Genomic DNA, 21729 nt, shown 5'->3' with positions numbered 1-21729 from the left:
TACCTTACCCCTAAATTACCACTTGTTTAATATCCACAGTACACATTTATCGAACTGAAATAGATTAGTATATTTTCCCGTTCTTGACCATGGTTCTTATAGTATACCTAGGAGTAACATCTAAAGTGGCATTTTCTTTCTGGTCTGGTGCCAGTGCCCAAACCATATGAGCGAGTACCTATACGATTAACATACCTAATGTTATTGAACATTATAGCACGTGTTTATGCATAATTGGAGGCTAATTGTTTTATAAAAAATGCAAAGTTAACGTATTCATATATCCACTAAAACAAAAGGTTCACGATGACTCTTAATCGCTCACTCTAGTCATTCAAGAAACATTCCTAGGAAATAATTTTGAAAACTGGCAACTGTATATCCAAGGATATTGAATCAACAAGAGCTGCCGTTAGACAGCGCGCTCCACTATTCGGCGATTTGACAGTAAAATGAACTCATGTCTCTATCAAAAAAAAAAAAAAAGTATGAAAGCGGCATATTTTGGTCAAATATACAAATCAGATTTATGGGGATTGTTACCACATATGCAGATGATGATGATAAAGATAATTTTAAGTTTCAAGTCATTATCTTATATAGTACTAAAGTTTTATCCAGAAAGCAAAGATTGCCAAAAAAAAGTATGAAAAAGGGGCATAATTCTGTCAAAAATACAATTAGAGTTATGGGGATTGTAACCACACATGCTGATGATGATTATAAAGAAATATTTTTAATTTCAAGTCATTATCTTTTAAAGTACCAAAGATATGTCTATAAACGAAGCTTTCGAAAAAAATTTACATGAAAATAGTTCCAAGTATAACACCTTGATGACCTTGACCTTGGGTATAATGGGCCCAGCCCCTGCACATACTTTGTTTGTATGCTGGACAATGTTTATGTGAAGTTACAGTAAGATATAAGCAATAGTAACAAAGATATGAGAGAAAAACAAAGGTTGCCGAAAAACTTTCTTAAAAATAACCTAAGTATTACACCTTGGTGACCTTGACCTTGGGTGTAATGGGCCCAGCCCCTGCACATACTTTGTTTGTATGCTGGACAATTTTTATGTGAAGTTTCAGTAAGATATAAGCAACAGTAACAAAGATATGACAGAAAAACAAAGGTTGCCGAAAAACTTTAACCAAGAAAGTGACACGCCGACGCCGACGCCGACGCCGGGGCGAGTAGAATAGCACCCGGCATATTCTCCGAATAGTGGAGCTAAATAGGGAAACTAACCACGTCCCTGGCAAAATCAAAATGGCTTTTCTTGACTTTTATAGAGGGTTAACAAAAGCCTTTTTTGTCAATAATTCATATTCCGATCATTTGTTAAAAACAAGATGGCGATTTGGAACTTAATATTTTTGCCCAATATTTATGTGTTGCACCTAGTACTAGTAAGTGCGCTAGCCGGTGAAAGGAACCTCTTGAATGTGAAAGAACAAATCAATACCTAGTGATCCACAATCATCTTCACATAACGGATCGGAGGCCATAAATCGCACGGCGTGTCCGAAATCACATAGTTTTGGCACGTTGTTTTGAGAGATGAGCACGTTTTGAGGGCAGATATCACGGTGGGCGTATCCTTGACTGTGGATGTAATCTATGGCCGAATGAAGCTGCTTGAAATAACGCTGGGCAATACTCTCCGATAGGAACCTTGCCTCCTAAAATATGTATCATTGATATAAAACAATAAAATAATAACATAGAACATAGAATCGAGATCGATAGCTGCGTGAAGACACATATGTTTGACTTCTGAAATCTTCCTCTTTTTAAGAACAAATTTTCCTTTCAAAAACTTACTTGCGAAAAGGAAATGGTTGCACGCGTAGGGGCGTGTAATAAATCTCTATACCTTATAGTAAGTGTCTAGATCTACTAGACTTTGTCCGAAATGTTCTAAGTACTTTTAACATAAAAAAATGTTCGCATCGCAAGAACAAGTTAAATTCATCACAAGAACACTGTCTTATATTAAGAAGCGTGAAATTTGCAATGTTCTGAATTTTGTCTTTAATTTTTTTTTCCGTGGCAACATCTGCAAAATATACATGAAAAATGCGCCTATCTCAGTATCTTTAACATCCAACATTCAGAATATAGTTCGGTACATTTATAATGAGTTCAGTGAACAGGTTGCGATTTCATAAGTGTTCAGGTTTGCGTACGTGGACGCAGATTGTCGCGTCAAGAGGCACTAGCTCACAGACGGTCTGGTGTGACTGTTCCAGACCGTACAATTATCAAATATCCTTTGTCACGGAATAATATGAATCTGAATAACTGAAAATGCTAATTAAACATTAGATCTATATAGCGTACACCAACAAAGATTACATTTTACTTCCAAAAGATTAATTTTACGCGCTAACACAGACATTTAGGGTCAAAACCTAAACCTCCTCCCTCTCTTCTATGATAAAAATGTTTTATTGCATATAATAAATGAATTTATATAGATCTAATTACAGAACATTCTGCTTGCACAGCTAAAAATGATACATGTATACTATTTTCTTCTTCTGTTAATTCTTCTTTTCCAAAGAGTAATGTACTTGTGTTTAAAGGATGAAGTTGTCTTGTTAATTGAATCCTCAGAGTATCTTTTACAAATAAAGAAATAATGTCCTGCATTTTCTTCTCCGTTTCCGCATTCAAAAAAGGCGTCATTTCGTAAGTGTTTTCAGTGCTAGTGTAGTTCCGAGCATAGTACCCAACGTTGCATGACCCGTGCATATAAAATTTCTCTGACACGATAATCAGTGTTTACCATTCGTCAGTATCACTAATCTCGATCTTTGAGACTTTTGACGAAACAAACACGTTATCCTCTATATTATTACAGAGGCACCCGTTTTAAGCCATGACCACCCTTAAAAATATGTTCGTCATAAAGATTTCATAAAATCAAACATATCAGAACCAGAACGAAATTAATTCATGCTCTAGAGCATGCATCTTCATTTGGTTGTTGAACAGTATGTTTACAATTCCGTGAAAGTTTCAACACAGAAATGTTTCTCCTCACATGGAAATGTAACGTGTACATACGTTATTTTATGTTAGCACGCGGTGACATTACCGGGCAGGTGCAATTTTCCCGCCAAAATGCAAATAAGAAATGTTTGCTTCCGGTTCTACCAAGAAATCCATCGTGGCTTTAAAACAGCCCGAGATTTACGCAAACCGAGTGTTCATTTGTAAAGGCTGGTTCTTTCATTATTGAAGTTTACAATAATTTAACGTCCACATTTATAGTCCTTGTTTCAACGGACATTCGGAAAATCTGTCGATCAGCCTACAACGATCTAGCTTATGATCAACTATCAATTGTAACATTTTCAGAACGCATTTTCTTTTAACCCTTAGCCTGCTGCAGGCGGATTTAGCAGCCTTTGCAAACAGCTTGGAACCAGATCAGACGCCGATTAAATCGGCGTCTGATCAGGTTCCAAGCTGTTTGCTACTCTGACAATATTTCTTCCAATTTTGGAGCAAATTGAATGAACTTTACGATTTAAGCAGAGGACATTTCCAGCAGACGACAATTTATCTAGCATGCTAAAGGTTAAATATCTCCGGGAGGGTGTCGGGTTTAGACTAAGGATGTCGGCGATACTCTATTACAAAAATTAAATGTAACACACATTGAAAGTTGAAAATGGAATTATTCGGGACACCCTTGATATAGCTAAGTGTACGTTGAAACTTAGTGTCGGAATTACCCGAACATGTCAAACTAAAGTCTTCTTTCATCAAGGGACAATACCCTGTATTTACCGTTGATAAGACAAATTAGATATGCGAGTTTCTCCCCTTATCTACCCGTAAGTTAACATAACGTATCTTATCACCAATCATTTCGATTCATCAGATGTTCGACATGGTACCCGAGACGAACCGGAGAATCATGGTAGAGCTCTGGTATGCGAGAATGCTCACCAGTAAACAGTCTTGTCATTATCATCCATAAAATATTAGGGAGGACGGAATGGAAGTCCGTATATTTAATGCAAGAATTTTATTGGATAAAATATTTTCATGATCACCTCAAATATGAACAGAATCAATAACCAACCTCATTAAAACATAGCTATGATGTAAATATAGTCACATAAATTAAAATCATAAAAATCATTTTCAGCAGTGATATGTGAATGAAATTTTAATTGAAAACATTCAAATTGTGAATTAAATATATCCAGATAAGATAATTTTTATTCATCAACAACTTCTAAAACTCGATTTGTAACATTCAGTGTTACAATAATATTTTGCTTCTAGGCTTTCTTTCGATGCGGAGATACCTGGTTATTAAATGAAAGTTCATTTTTAAGTACAAGCTATGAAATGGACTAAGGCAGTCTGACATTGTGGAAACTTTTACTTGCAGCAATTAAAAACACATGTATTTACAATATGTATCAGTACAGAAAGAAATGTCAATTTAAGACACCATGCAGTCAAATAATTAAGTACTAAATTTTTAGGTTTATCTGACCGCTATCTCATTTGCATTTGCTTAGGCCATAATTAAAAAATTGTTTGATTGCAGTGCTCCGACCCAGATTTTTAGGAGTGGGTAGGTAGGTAGGTAGGGATTTTTTTTTTGTAAAGTCAGTGCACACAGATTTTCTCAGCAGACATTGAAACATATTCATGAATTTCAGAGAGTAAGAACATACATGGCAGACAAATTCTACAAGGAATTTCACAGAGCACAAACTTGCATGTAGACATTTATTAAACTGGATCTTTCATTTTATAATTAATCAAAACTGAAACTGAATGACAGTACTTTGGATATAGACCAAGAATGCAACGAACGATCTGGACACTCCGAACCCTCATTCCTTAAAACCTTTTACAGGACAGTTGTTCTGACTTCATGCAGATGCTGTCAGACACTTAGTGTATGAAATAATGGCCTTTGTTGCATTTTGGTCTAAGTTTTGAGTACTCAAATGTCATCAATCTGGATACAGAAAGAGACAGAAGGTTTATAATGACCTCACTGCAGGCCTGTGCTGTCCAACCTGTTTTTGGCGAGATGGGGGTGCGGAAGGTAGGCAAAGAAGAATGTTTGCTGCCATCCTCCTGGAAATGTTAAAAATATATTAATGAAATTGTGGCCTCTGTTACATCTCTTGACAGGAATGAAATAGCGGCCTCAGTTACAGTTTTTGACAGGAATGAAATAGTGGCCTCTATTACTTCTTTTGACAGTAATGAAAGGGCGGCCTATGCTACCTCTATTACTGAAATAGTAGCCTTTTTTACCTTTTTTGATGATAGAAATGAAATGGTGCCCTCTGTTTACATCTTTGGTAGGAATGAAAATAATAGTGGCATCTGTTACATCTTTTGACAGGAATGAAATGATGGCCTGTGTTTACGCTAATATATCTCATTTAGAGATTTGCTCTTGAATAAAATCATTGATTGTCGTTCAGATGCGTATCATTAAATCATTCGGGCTGCGCCCTCGTGATATAATTCCTTCGCATCTGCAGTCCAAACAATCTTATTCAACGAAAATGCAGTATTTAGCGAGATATAGATAAAATGAAGTAATTTGGAACTCTGTTACGTATTGCAATATATTTTTACAAATATTAGTGTGAAATATTTCATAGAATACACAATCAATGTCGTGTTTGCACATGCAAATAAGTATACCATCAACCAGTTACGCAAAAAGGAAATACCTTTCATTTAGAAAATTTGGTTCATCACTGATGTTCTTCGTGGTAAAATGTACATGCCGATATTGTAATAAATCATGGTCTATAATATACATCTTATTACAGTTCGTTCCGAAATGTTTAAACATTCTATACCAAAGCCATACCAGGAGTCAGTGACCACGATGGAGTCTTCATCCAGACCAAGACAAAGGCCTCCAGATCTAAACCACCTAGAAGGAAAATACTGCTGTGGAAAAACGCAGACGCTGACAAGATCCGATCAGCGACCAAAGACTTCGCAGAGGACTTCATCTCCAGATATACAACTCAAACCAGTGTCAATACTCTATGGACTACATTCAAAGATTTCATTACCTCCATCATAACTCGTCATGTACCATCTAAGACTAGCACCACCCGTTTCAATCAACCATGGATATCTAGAAAAGCCAAACAACTCTCAAGACAAAAGAAAAGAGCATACAACAAGGCTAAAATGACAGGCAGAGCTCAAGACCGCTCCAGGTACAAGACCTTGAAAAAAGAAACCCACAAAGAATGTAGATCAGCCTACCATAGCTTTGTCAAAGACTTGGTCAGTGGAGACAAGAATCCAAAGAAGCTCTATACTTACATTAAAGGCAAGAGATGTGACAGTAGTGGTATTGCACCTTTGAAAGCAGAGGGTATGACACACAGTGACCCAAAAACCAAGGCTACCATCCTGAACAAGCAGTTCTCAAGTGTCTTCACAACAGAAGATAAGCCAAGTATCCCACCAATGCAAGGCACACTTAACCCAGACATGCACTAGTTCACAGTAGGAACTAACGGGGTCAGAAAGCTTCTGCTGGGCCTGGACACTCACAAAGCAGCCGGCCCAGACAACATCCCTACAAGATACTTGAAGGACTATGCAGATGAGATAGCCCCAGCCCTCACCCTGGTTTACCAGGCATCTCTCCAACAAGGCGAAGTTCCAGCAGATTGGAGAACAGCCAACGTGACACCTATATTCAAGAAGGGTGACCACAGTGTACCTGCCAACTACAGGCCCATATCACTTACCTAAGTCTGCTGTAAAATACTCGAACATGTCATACACAGCCAAATAATGGAACATTTTGATCGGTATTCCATCCTAAGTGACGCACAACACGGCTTCAGAAAGAAACAATCAACAGACAGTCAGCTTCTTCTCACTCTCCAAGATCTCGCTAAGGCACTTGACGAGGGTGAGCAGGTTGATGCGGTACTCCTCGACTTCAGCAAAGCGTTTGACGTAGTCCCACATGAACGACTAGCCGCCAAGCTTCACCACTATGGAGTCCGGGGGAACGTGCTTAGCTGGATTCGTAGTTTCCTGAGCCACAGATCACAGCAGGTCTTGGTGGAAGGTTGCAAGTCTGACTCCACAGCTGTTACCTCTGGAGTCCCCCAGGGATCCGTCTTAGGGCCCTTGCTTTGCTTCCTCGCCTAACATCAATGGACTACTGATTGTCACAACCAACAAGTTGGTTTGCAACCAAAAGAACCTCTTAAGATACCCCACATCAGATGCCATTTCTCTACAGGAAGACCTAGACAAGCTGCAAAAGTGGGAGAAAGACTGGATGATGTCATTCAACCCAAGCAAGTGTGAGGTCATACGCATCACCAAAAAGAAAACACCTATTAAGACCAGTTACAACATCCATGGTAAAGACCTACAGATAGTACCGAATGGAAAGTACCTTGGTGTAAACCTGTCGGAAGATCTGTCCTGGAATATTCATGTATCAACAACTTCGAAAAAGGCCAACAACTCATTGGCCTTCCTCAGACGCAACCTTGCTAGCTGCCCCAAGGACATAAAGGCACAAAGTTACCAGACACTAGTGAGGCCGATACTCGAGTATGCCAGTACAGTCTGGGATCCACATACCCAAGCCAACATCAACCAACTTGAGGCTGTCCAACGACGTACTGCAAGGTTTGTCAATGGGGACTACAGAACCACTAGCAGTACCAGCCAAATGCTGAAGGATCTCCATTGGCAACCCCTACAAGAGCGTCGATCCCACTCTAAGCTGGTGATGGTTTACAGGATAGTACATGAACTCGTTGACATCCCATGTACATACTATCATCCCTCAACTCTGAGCACCCGAGGCCACTCTCTGAAGTTCCTGGTACCCTTCTGCAGACTAGACATTTACCGGCACTCCTTCTTTCCCTCAGGCATACGACTGTGGAACAGCCTACCAGAGCGCATCGCCACGGCCGACTCCTTAGAGGCCTTCAAGGGAGCGCTGGCCAACAAGCTGTAGAGGGATACTTTATACTTATTGCTTTTAGCCTATGTACATATTTGCGCCACATTTTAACCTAAATTGTACGACGATGCCCCAGAGGGGATTTTGTACTGTATTGGAAGAAGAAGAAGAAGATGGCTAACAGTTGGCAGGTGTGGAGTCCTGACTGCAAGTAACTGCGCACAAAAACGGGCTCGGAACAAGCAGATTGTTACACTTTGATTTTGAAACTTGAGCTATCACTTGCGGCAAACTTTGAGCAGATAGTTATATCGCCGATGCATCCTACAGGATATTATTTAGAGCCGTGACAGGTAGAACGACATTGGTAAACATTGAAATAATTCTTCGTGTCAAAATCCTTTAAAACAAAAGTTCAGTAAGTTTTTTTTAAGATAACAAGAGCACCGCAATGCGGAGCAATATACGCCCGAAGATATGACCTTTGACCCCTAAGTGTGACCCTGACCTAGAATCGAGCCATCCGAAACATGCGCCCTGCACGTCGTCTCGATGTAGTGAACATTTGTGTCAAGTTTCTTCAAAATCCTTCAAGCATTCAAGAGTTACAGTTGACACGGAAGTGCTAACGGACGGACGGACACCGGCGTCATAACATAATACGTCCCTTCGGGTGTCTAAAAACAGCATACACAGGAAACCCAATGGGGTTCTAATAAAGAATACCTGCATCTTGAGGATCTCTGCAAGCGATCCGTTTCCACAAAATTCCATCACAGTTCCCACTCTACCGTGGTAACTAATGTTGCTTATCCAAGCAACTATATTCGGGTGATGGAGCTGGCGGTGTATTGTCATTTCATCCAGCATATCGGTTTTTGATGGCGACCTGTTCCGTCGGGGTTTGCCACTGTTCAGTTTCAAAGCCACTGGGACAGTCTCGCATTCCTGGAAGTGCTGTAGCATATGCAAGTTCTGTGCCATTATCACTGTGCCAGATCTAGCTTTAGCAACGACTTGCAAAGGTTTGTAGCCCAACAGCTCCAGGTCAACAATAATCCCGTCATAATATAAGTTTCCTGTGCGGATTGGACGCTGTGGATATTTGCTTAGAGGTATGGGATATTTCTGTGACCATGAATCCCCAAATTCGCACAAATGATTGTAAATATCATAGTTCACTGATGAACTATCTTCGGTATCGCTATCCGAACTTTCCCCTGAAACAAGCGCAACATACTGGTGAACGCTTGTATTCTGGAAGTCACCGCTTGGAGAAGCCGTTGGGGCCCGAAGAAGAGTTTTAGATGCTAAAACTCCGCTAACTTGAGCCGGTTCCTGAGAATTATCATCTCCGCTGACATGATGATCCATTTTTCTTCTCTTTAATTCGGGCTCAATATTCATTTTGTCTACGCAAGGTCTGGAACATAACGTTTTTGACTAGCGTTGCTACAGGCCCGGGTCTCTTGATGAATGCAGCTTCCTGACAACGTCCTGGTAACGACGTCATGAACATCACGTCGCGAAGGCTCATTCTCGCGATGTCAGTTTAAAGTAAAAATAGTACAGGGAAATTACTGGGAATGAGGTAAGTGTATACCTGGGAATAAGGTAATGTTTGTTTGTTCAGACTGGTCAGTCATGTAAACAAACCCAAGAAGTGTTGTTTTTTTTTCAAAACTGAAATTTTTTGCTGAATTTACAGTATTAAATGTTTCAAAACAAAATGATGAGTGACAGTTCTGGACATTTCTGACACTGATGAACGTAAATTGGGAATTCTTTATCCTGGCCAGTTAGTTACTTGTAAATTAGCAGTTATACTGGTCCGTCAGTTACTGGCATTCTGCAGTAATTATCTGATTAATTCTGATCCATCACAAAGTATGAACAGACTAAGGGTCCGGTTAATTCCACCAAAATATCGGAGGAAAAATACATGAATAGTGATATTCTATTGGGTATCAAGACATGACATTACACCTCCGGGACAATACACCCTAGCTTATTTATATACTATATTAAATATCTATTGTGCAGGCCATAATAATAATGGATTATTCAAGTTATAATTGATTTGATTAAATATAAAGTGTCTGGCACACATTTTGATAATTAACAGGTTAACAGAACATCACTGCTTATGCCCAAACTTAATCTACTTTGATGGTAAATTGATTACTAGTACATTGAAATGCTGTTAAAAAATAGAAGTTGTTTAGATATATTTATTCTTTGTAGACTCTCAACACAAAATATTAACTGTATTGAAATACATGTAAACCAACAACATTATCATTGACACTTCCTCCAATAAATTTTAATTCTTTTGTAATTGTTTTAAGAATTAATGCTGGTTCAAAATGCTGTCAAGTTCAGATATGGTCATTCTTTTCAAATGTACTTATTATTACAGTATTCTAATTAATAACTCTTTTTTAAACATATTGTGAATTGTAATTGATCACCCTAGAATTAGTCAAATATTGTGAAGAGAAGAAACGTAATATATTAAAATGATTTTTTTATCAATACTATTCTAAAGATATAATGACACATTTTAATTATCCAATTAAGATTTTTGAGAATTGATTCTTAAATCTTGGAAAATATAGATCATGAAGCAGTGAGATCCATTTATAAACAGAACCATGTTGTCTTAAATGTGTATCTTTCACATTCCTCTGAAATTTCAATACAAGTAAGTGTCACTGTTTGATAATAATGGCACAATTGGCATTAATCAATTTGTATATGTCTTTAAATCATTTCTTACATTCCATAGATGCTTTCTATAAAAGCAATTAATTAATTTCACTACATCACATATTTATATTTTTTATTCAATTAAACATTGAAAATATAAAGAAGGAAAAGAATAATTATATTCAAAAATATATCATTTTATCAATTTTCATAATTAATCATTACATTCTCATGTAACTCTATGTAACAAAATAAATGGCATATAAAAAGGAACTTTAGTGTGTATATAAACATTTGTATGTCCAATTAGCAATCTTCAAGCCTTGGATACACCTCATTTTCAGTCATATTTATTTGCTAGTGCATACACTTCTGATCAGTCACTTGGCCACATACTCAGCCAGACCATTGTCAGTTGATTGTTATTAAATGAATAAATTAATAAGTAAACAAACTAGTACTGGTTAATTATCATAAAGTTTTAAAATCATATAAAAGTAAATTTTTGAATAAGTATCAGTAAGGAAAGAATGTTTCATTTTTTTTCCAATTTACATAATGTCGGTCTCTGAACTCCTTGTTCTTGCAGAGGTTGTAAAGGTCTCTCTCACTGTAATAAAGTGTAAACATTCCCCTTTTGTTACCAACTGACCTAAATGGAGTGCCTGGGAGTTGGGGGCTGATCAGTAACTTTTGACATTTCTGTCTTAATTTTCCGTGTGGACAAGTTATAGTTAATAAGGGAAGCAACTGAATTTTGAAAGAAGCGGAATAACTTTATGATTTTCAATTTCGACGGAAAATCAGTTTTAACAAGCAAATTCGATGAATTGGTATCTCCCGCCAAATGGGTTTGTGTTGAGGAATGGCAAAGAAATATATCCAGCAAAAAGAAGAGGATGTTACTAAGAAGCAAATAATTTCATTACATTAATTTGAAATTAAAAGAACAGAAGTTCTAAAGACACCCACAAAATAGTCCATGATGGTAATTTTACATGCTTTGCATGAAGAAAATGAGAAATAACAAGTATCTAGTTACAAATTGACAGTGACATACATAAGGCCAAGACAATGTGTTTAATGTCCAAATATAATATGAAATTAATGTAGTAGTATGCACAGAACTTGATGTATCAAGGTGAGTTAAGACCACACTTTGTTTTTACAATGTAAGATAGTTACTATTCTATGTTTATAAAACTATATTCAAAAGAGAATGACTGAACAAGTTTTCAGATGAAGATGTGAAAACACAGTAATTCAGGGGGAGCCTAAATTGCCCCATCATCTTGTAGAATAGCTGTATTATACCAGTATTATCAGAATGATTTGCACCAAGTTCATGTGGGAGGGAAAAGTAGGTTACTAGGTCATGGTGGGTCTTTAAAGATGGCCACAAAATAACTGTATTCTATTGTATTTCCTGGAATAGGTAATTATACATGATTTGCATGAAAAATATGAGATATACAAGAATTTAGTTTCAAATTGACAGTGACATATATTAGGCCAATGTCTCAACAATTTATTGAATTAATGTAGCAATATGTACATAAATCAGTGTATTTAGCTAAATTTCAATCACATTAAATTTTATACTGTCTTATATGTATTATACAACATTGCAAAAGTTTACACCAGAAGAAACAACCCCATAACTTTGATTTGAATTTTGACAGATTTATGCTACTTTTTAACTTGGATTGTTTGGTTAAAGTTTTATATAATGTCCAATATCTCTGTTACTTCCAAAGCTATTGACTATTATGCCCCTTTTACTGGCAAAGCTCTAATTCAGAGTCATGCACTGAGAAAAGTCGAGCATGCTGTCTTACAGACAGCTCCCACTTGTTCTAACTTTAAACTTTCTTAACAGATTAAATTTTAACCATGGAAGGTTTGAATAATTAAAAACAATGAATTTTTTTAAATTTTGTGTGTGTTGGGGGTTGGGTGGGGAGGATGAAAAAAAAAGTTTGCGTGGGGGTGCATAATAGGGGTGGTGACATTAACCACCCTCATAGTTTTATGCGCTGCCTCCAAAATTCTATCAGTGAGTTCTAACTATGTTGTTACAGTTATGTGATACCAATTTCACTTTTTTATGTAACTTCTCATTGTTGGATATACATTTTACATTTTAATATATATATATATATTATATATATATATTATACCAGATTTGTTGAGCGCCCTTTTCATATGTAATATACGTTCAAAGGCGCTTTACAATTAAACATGTGACACATCGCAGATATGTACGAAAATAACAAAACGTGACATATGCAATCACAAAACTGAAACTGAACAATTTGATTAAACGCCTTTTTTATAAATGATATTTTCAATGGCGTTGTACATAATAATAAAAAATAACAACTATATCATAAATGAACAATGATAATATTTACAGCCTTATTGTAACAAACAGCCATGACCGCACCCCCCACCCCTGAGGTCGTTTTACCCCTATTGCCAATACCAGTGCTTTAAACATCTGGTACGCCCAGACGGGCTGCATATAGTGGTTCAACCTCCCGGTAAATGGTGCCATCATGTACTATTTTAGAAAGAAATACCACACATTTCAAGTGAAACTCAAGTCTTGCGAAAAACACACACATAGAACGTCATAACCCTTAAAATGTGACATGATGAAATAAAAGATGGATTGTCAATTTAGTTAATTACATGATGAATTGTACAGTTAAGAGACCTTCGTCAGCGACGAATGACTTGCTGTAGTTCTGTATTACAAAAATAACAATGACATATTTATTATGAGTAGAAACAGTCACAGTTGGTATCTATGTGTTGTAGAAAATTTTGAAAAGGTGTGTTTTGAGAGCTCTTTTGAATGAATTAAGTGATGAATCTTTTCTGAGATTGTCAGGGAGAGAGTTCCATAGTTTTGCGGCGGCAACCCTGAAACTTCTATCCCCGTAGGTAACCAGTCGACTTTTTTGTGGCACAAGGGTTGTTGCTGCATTTGCTGACCTCAGATTTCTAGTTGGCACGTACACCTCCAGTAAGTCTCTCATATACACCGGCGACTGTCCATGCAAGGCCTTGAATGTTTGAATGAGAATTTTCTATTTGATTCTATCTTGTATTTGAAGCCAATGAAGATCTTTAAGGATTGGTGTTATATGTTCAAAACGGGTTGTTTTCGTAATAAGACGTGCAGCTGTGTTTTGGACATTTTGCAGTTTGCTCGTTGTTGATTTTGGCACGCCGTACAAAAGAGCATTGCAGTAATCTAATCGTGAGGTCACAAGCGAGTTTATCAGGGTTTTTGTGGCTTCAGTTGTCAAATATGGTCGAATATGACCAACGTGTCGTATTTGACCGTAGCATGTTCGAGTCACAGAATTAACATGATGGTCCATGTGCATGTTCGAATCAAGCGTAGCACCAAGGTTTCGAACAGTTTTTGATGGTCTTATGCTCGATTCGCCAACTTTCAGTTCTAGATTTTCAACATGTTTTGAGTGTTTTTGATCCGAAAAAAGAATTACTTCAGTTTTGTCTGCATTCAATTTTAACATGTTTGAATTCATCCATGAGATGATTTCTTTCAGGCATTGTTCAACTCGTGTGATTGTGGCTGCCTTTGATGCTTGGTCAACTGGTTTAAACGATAGATAGAGTTGGGAGTCATCTGCATAAAAGTGGTGGTTTAGACCGTGGTTTCTACAGATAAGCTAATATATCGATCAAATTTTGTGTAAACCAAGTTAACACCATTGAACAATAACCGTAGACAGTAAAACCCCCAATATCACATGCCAAATATCAAAGCTCTTGCTATTATGGATTCAGAGAATATTTTTAAAGTTTCTTATATATTAGCTTATAGAAAGAACATGTCACATACAGGGGCGTGGCCATTTTTAACCTTAGTGCAGTAATTTGGACAATTATGGTAGATAACAAGTCAAACCGATAGCTATTATGGCTTCGGAGAAGACGATTTTTGGAAGTCTGATAGTTGAAAACCTATTTTTAACCAAACAGACCCATATTTTCAATGAACCAGAACCATCTGAATAACTTTGAAAGAGGGCTTCTCAGAGATCATTTGTATATAGTTTCATCAAAATCTATTCAGTGGTTTTGGAGATGTTGTTTAAAGAAATTGTTTAATGAAAAGTGACCACACCCTCTGGCAGCCATGTTTTTTGATGAAATAGAAAAAATTGAACAATCGTCAAACTTGGGCAATTTGTGTGAAATTATTTTAAAGTCGGGCTAGCAGTTTCATGCAAGAAGAGTTTCTAAGTTTCTATAATATAAATACAAGGAAAAGTGACTACACCCCTGCCGGCCATTTTTAGCTTGAATATTCAAAGACTAGGTAGAGCTATTGGACTCGCCCAATGCGTCAGCGTCCGCGTCCCGATTTGGTTAAGTTTTTGTATGTAAGCTGGTATCTTAGTAACACTTGTGGGAATGGATTGAAACTTCACACACTCATTCACTGTGATAAATTGATTTACACTGCACAGGTTCCATAACTCTATTTTGCATTTTTACAAAATTATGCCCCTTTTTCGACTTAGAAATTTTTGGTTAAGGTTTTGTATTTAAGCTGGTATCTCAGTACCTACATATGTGAATGGATTGCAACTTTACACATTTGTTCACTGTCATGATATGACATGCAGTGCAAAGGTTCAATAACTCTTCTTTGCATTTTTACAAAATTATGCCCCTTTTTCAACTTAGCAGTTTTTGGTTAAATTTTTATATGTAAGCTGGTATCTCAGTACCTTCTAATGGGAATGGATTGAAATTTCACACACTTGTCCACTGTCATGAGCTGATAAGCACTCACAGTGCAGGTTTTATAACCCTGTTTTGCATTTTTACAAAATCATGCTCCTTTTTCGACTTTTGTATTCATTCAATTGACAAGGCTGTTGAATAGTGGAGTGTTGCTGTCATCTGACAGCTCTAGTTTTATTACAAATTGGTATAATTTGAACATTCTTGGTGATATAAGGACCCTTTGTGTGAAATTTTTTCAAACCTGGTTGGCTGATTTTTGGCTCAGCTATACAAAGTAAAATGGAGAGCTATCTCCTCATGAGATTCTAAGCTTCTACTATATAAAAAAATGGGGAAAAGTGACCACTTCCCGGGCCCTAGCTGGCAGCCTTGTTTTTTGATAATCAGAATAATTTGAACCATCTTGGTAGAGGGTCACACAAGGACCATTTGTGTAAATTTTTTTAAATCGGGGTTGCAGTTTCACACAAGAAGATTTTTAAAGTTTCCACTTAGTGGATATATATGGTATATAATGATGGCTGATTTCTGCCATTGCGTGTTGGCGGGGCGAAAACACGACATATTTTATGCGAAAAGTCGACGTTTAAAGGGCGCCGACACAACAAATTTATCTGTCGACTTTTCGTGTTGGCGGGTATAAATATGTCCTGTCGGCGCCCTTTATTTGTCGTGTTTTCGCCCCGCCAACATGAAAACATGACAAATTCTTTTTAGACATCTATTATAAAATGTAGAGTTATTCTGAAGCCAGTGGCAAAGGGTTTTAGAAGCAATTTTCTTTCTATTCGAACAAACCGTCAATTCAAAATTTATTGATATTCACTAAAGCTGAATTAGGAGATTTGAGATAAAACAGTACAATAATATGTCAGATGTCAGTTATCGTTTTAAGAATACGAAGTGGTGCTAAAATTATTGGGCAGAAATTGTTTTCAAGGTTCAGGCCGTTGTGACCTTGATTTTTGACCTACTGACCCCAAAAACAATAAGGGTCATCTACTTCATAAGCCTGCTAACCATTTTAAAGTTTCCCAGTCAAGTGGTACTCCAGTTATTTGGCAGAAACTGTTTTAAAAATTAAGGCCCCTGTGACATAAACCTTTGACAACAAAAACAATACTGGTCATCTACTTCATTAGCCCAATCATGTTACTAAGTTTGAAGGTTCTGGGTCAAGTGGTTCTCCAGTTATTGGGTGGAAACCGTTCACTCTACTGACAGTCTCAGTGACCTCAAAATGAACAGGGGTCATCTGCTGATCATGATTAACCTCTCTATGAACTTTCATGATCCTTGGCCCAAGCGTTCTTGAGTTATCGTCCGGAAACCATTTTACTGTTCCTGGCCAATGTGACCTTGAACTTTGACCTAATGACCTCAAATCAATAGGGGTCATCTGCTAATCATGACCAACCTCCCTATCAATTTTCCTGATCCTAGGCCCAAGCGTTCTTGAGTTTATAATTGTCCAGAAACCGTTTTACTGTTCCTGGTTACTGTGACCTTGATCTTTGACCTACTGACCTCAAAATCAATAGGAGTCATCTGCTGGTTATGACCAACCTCCCTATCAACTTTCATGATCCTAGGCCCAAGGGTTCTTTTTTGCAAAACAATATACCCCTCCTTCTTCGAATGGGGGCATAAAAATGGTACCAGTAGTTTCTTGCTTTGCATTCAGCATTAAAAGGAAAACTGGCTTCTCTCCTCTCATACCCTAGTGGCGATGGATTCCATCAGGAATGAGGAGTTGAGAGTGATTAATATAATAATAATAAGTTGTAGAACTTGCTTCACAATCGACCTAAAATAAATAAGTATAAACTAAAGAGCTTACCTTAGCACTGCTAAGTTAGCAGTACCCATTTCTTGTAAGACAAGAGGGCCATGATGGCCCTATATCGCTTACCTGAGTACCATTGCTCTTAATGATAAGATCAAGTTTTGACATAGATCATATAGGCATGCGTGCACATTAAAATATCATCAGGATAAATATTTTCTTGTAACAGTCCGTTTTGACCTATTGGTCACATGCTAGTCAGGGCCAATCTCAATACCAAGTTTGAGGGTCCTAGGCTCAAATGCTGCATTTTTGTACTAGCATGACTATTCCTTACCCTGGAAGACTTAAATAACATTTAAAACCAATCTCATTAGATGCTGCTGAGTAATATTCATTTACATAAAATAATGGGAGGTAATTTGTCATAAGTTATCTACCCAGATTGTCCGAGTCCATCTGATGGCATAAATGACATTTCAAATCAGTATCTTCTTTGGTTACTGAGATACACCCATTTTAATTTGAAACAAAGGGGGGTAATTTGACATAAAATCAGTTCACAGTTATCTACCTTGATTGTCTCAGTCCAACTAATGACAGTAATGAAATTTCAAATGAGTCCTATAAATACTTACTGAGATAAATCCATTTTTAATAAAATCAGTGGAGGTAATCATGCATTGGTATATGCATGTAGAAGAGTACAAGCCTTTAAAACAATATATTAGAAAAGTATTCATATCGATAAACGTTCAATCAGAGTTATCTAACATGACTGTTTCTTACCATGGAAGACATAAATAACATTTCAAACCAATCTCATTAGAAGCTGCTAGGTATATTCATTTACATGAAAAATAAAGGGAGGTAATTTGTTATAAATCCAGTCAATATGTATCTTCACTGATTGTCCAAGTCAATCTGATGGTGTAAATGAAATTTCAGATCAGTATCTTCATTAGTTACGGAGATATACCTATTTTAATTTGAAATAAAGGGAGGTAATTTGACATAAAATCAGTCCATAGTTATCTACCCTGATTGTCTCAGTCCAACTAATGACAATAATGAAATTTCAAATGAGTCCTATAAGTACTTACTGATACAAATCCATTTTGATTAAAATCAGGGGAGGTAATCAGATATAAAATAACTCCAGAACCTATGATTGGTTCTGACAGATTCATCATGGAATCAAAGATTTATTGTTGTTGAAGATATTTTGCAAGTTTGTATCAAATCAAACCATTAATGAAGTCTCTATATGGGTGCTAAAAGCCAAAATAGCAAATTTTGGACCTTTAAGGGACCATAACTCTGGAACCCATCATGTGATCTGGCCAGTTTTCGAAAGGAACTGAGATATTATGCCAATACAAGTTGTGCGCAAGTTTGATTCATGCTGATTGCAAAATGTGGTCTCTATAATGTTCACAAACCAAAAATAGCAAATTTTGGCCCTTTAAGGGGCCATAACTTTGGAACCCTTAACGGGATCTGTCCAGTTTTCGAAAGGAACTTGTGTTCAAGTTTGATAAAAGTTGATTGCAAAATGTGGTCTCTCTCGTGTTCACAAGCCAAAAATAGTAAATTTTGGCCCTTTAAGGGGCCATAACTCTGGAACCCATGATGGTATCTGGCCAGTTTTGATTAAAATTTATTGCAAACTGTGGTCTCTATCGTGTTCACAAAAAATTGTGGACGGACGACGGACGATCACAAAAGCTCCACGTGAGAGGTGAGCTAAAAATGAAACAAATTTGACATTATTGCTTTTAGTACTAACTTTTCTATGTATTATTGAGTCTCCAACAGAGCTAAAATACATCTTCTGCCAAATTAATCTTCTCATGGGCTTTAATCTTTAGTCCATTATTAACAAGTGAATGAAGTATTGCCATGCAATACAAAGTCCCCTACTGGAAGGCACCTAATTTTCTCTACTGCAGTATAACATAATGAACTGATATTTGTCAATGATGTATAAACAATATTGTACTATATATACAATATAATATAACAAAGCACTTTGATTAAAATTTGCATATATAAAAACATACAGTTGTTTTCATTTGGAATTTTTTTGGCCGATTATACAAAAAGTTATCATAAAAGTTATTTATAGTAACAACAAAGTGAAATTAATCCTAAAAAAAAACAAAAAAACTATAAAATGTAAGTCCACAAGAAAATCTTTACCAGGTAGAGATAGACCAAAATACACCTAAATATTGGATTAACATGCATGTTGTACCAAAGAAAAGTGGTCTTTATTTTTCCCTACGGCCAGTAATAAAAAAGTTACAATGTAATCTATTTATAGTAACAACAAAGGGACGTAATTCTAAAAAAGTGTGCCTCATGGTGGTGAACATTTGTGCCAAGTTACATCAAAATCCATGCATGAAGAAGAAATGCTCAGGACAAAGTCATTCTTGAATTTGACCTTTGACCTCTAAGTATGACCTTGACCTTAGACCTAGCGACCTGGTTCTGGCGCAAGACAATTTGTCTTATGGTGGTGAACATTTGTGCCAAGTTACATTAAAATCCCTCCATGCATAAAGAAGAAATGCTCCAGACAAAGTCCTTCTTGAATAAGACCTTTGACCTCTAAGTATGACCTTGACCTTTGAGCAAGGGCTCCGGGATTTGCGCATGACACGTTGTCTCATCATGGAAAACATCTGTGCCAAGTAATATTGAAATCCCTTAATGAATGACAGAGTTATGGACCGGACATGAAACAGACCCTGTTCATGCCATGTTAACATTTGACTACTAAGTGTGACCTTGACCTATGAGCTAGGGTTCTGAAAGTTGTGCATGACAAATCGTCTTATTATGACATACAATTTTGTCAATTGATATTAAAATCTCTTCATGGATGAGAGAGTTATGGACTGGACAGGAAAAAAGCCCTGTTGACATTTGACCTCCAATTGTGACCTTGACCTTTGAGTTAGGGGTGCAGGTTTTGCGCATGACACGTCGACACATCATGGGGAACATTTGTGTCAAGTAATATTGAAATCCCTTCATGGATGAAAGAGTTATGGACCAGACACGAAACAGACCCTGTTCATGCCATGTTAACATTTGACTACTAAGTGTGACCTTGACCTTTGAGCTAGGGGTCTGAAAGTTGTGCATGACACATCGTCTTATTATGAGGTACAATTGTGCCAAGTGATATTAAAATCCCTTCATGGATGGGAGAGTTATGGACCGGACAGGAAAAAAGCCCTGTTGACCTTTGACCTCCAATTGTGACCTTGACCTTTAAGCTAGGGGTCCGGGTTTTGCACATGACACATCGTCTCATCATGGGGAACATTTGTGCCAAGTAATAATAAAATCCCTTCATGGATAAAAGAGTTATGGACCGGACACGAAATTGCGGACGGACGGAATGACGGAAAAGCGCATTCCTATAGTCCCCGAAACTGGTTTTCAACCAGTAGGGGACTAACAAGAGATCACAGAGTGATCTTGGCGCCCACCACTGAGCCAATTTTGATTATTCCAAATTTCAAAACTAGCTCAAGGTCAAAATCAAGGTCAAATTTCATTTCAGTACACATTACGGTCCAAATTTGAAAGGTGTAGCTTGAGAAATGTGAAAGTAGGTCACAAGATCAATTTCAAGGTGAAAGTTCATTTCGGTATACAAAACTATGCATGACATATTGTGCTTCAAATTTGGAGGCTAGCTGCAGCTTGAGAAATGTGAAAGTAGGTACTAGATAAAAATCAATGTCAAATTTCAATTCAGAACACAAAAATATGCATGTGGTCCAAATTTGAAGCCTGTAGCTTGAGAAATATGAAAGTAGGTCAATCTCAACATCAAGGTCAATCTCAAGATCAAAGTTCATTTCGGTACACAAAACTACGCATGTGGTCCAAATTTGAAGGCTGTACATTGAGAAATGTGAAAGTAGGTCACTAGGTCAAAATCAAGGTCAAATTTCATTTCGGAACACAAAACTATGCATGTGGTCCAAATTTGAAGGCTGTAGCTTGAGAAATGTGAAAGTAGGTCACTAGGTCAAAATCAAGGTCAAATTTCATTTCGGAACACAAAACTATGCATGTGGTCCAAATTTGAAGCCTGTACCTTCAAAAATGTGAAAGTAGGTCACTAGGTCAATGTCAAGGTCAAAGTTTTTTCCAGTGCACAAAACTATGCATGTGGTCCAAATTTGAAGGCTGTAGCTACAGAAATGTGAAAGTAGGTCACTAGGTCAAAATCAAGGTCAACTCATGTCAATGTTCACCTTGCCACTCAAAACTATGCAATGTCATGTGGTCCAAATTTGAATGTTGTAGGTTATTGACAAGAAGATTTTAAAAGCTTTTCCCTATATAAGTCTATATGAACCATGTGACCGCTGGGGCGGGGCCATATTTGACCCTAGGGTGATAATTTGAACAAACTTGGTAGAGAACCACGAGATGATGCTACATA

At 37.1% G+C, this 21729-nt stretch overlaps 1 protein-coding gene across 3 annotated transcripts in view; it reads right to left on the bottom strand.

The window, feature by feature from the left end:
- Positions 1-21729, bottom strand: part of LOC123554800 (GPALPP motifs-containing protein 1-like) — a 222094-nt gene that overhangs the window by 6708 nt on the left and 193657 nt on the right. For 2 of the 3 annotated variants that reach the window (XM_053547711.1, XM_053547713.1), the window contains exon 6: positions 1469-1685. In XM_053547711.1, coding sequence (XP_053403686.1) covers positions 1469-1685 — 217 coding nt within the window. Of the gene's footprint in view, positions 1-1468; positions 1686-8692; positions 9463-21729 lie in introns of those variants that run through there. The other variant, XM_045345152.2, reaches the window with a different exon arrangement.

Source organism: Mercenaria mercenaria, chromosome 7, assembly GCF_021730395.1.
Source record: "Mercenaria mercenaria strain notata chromosome 7, MADL_Memer_1, whole genome shotgun sequence".
NCBI classification, from domain to species: Eukaryota; Metazoa; Mollusca; class Bivalvia; order Venerida; family Veneridae; genus Mercenaria; species Mercenaria mercenaria.
This window is presented reverse-complemented; position numbering and strand designations above follow the sequence as displayed.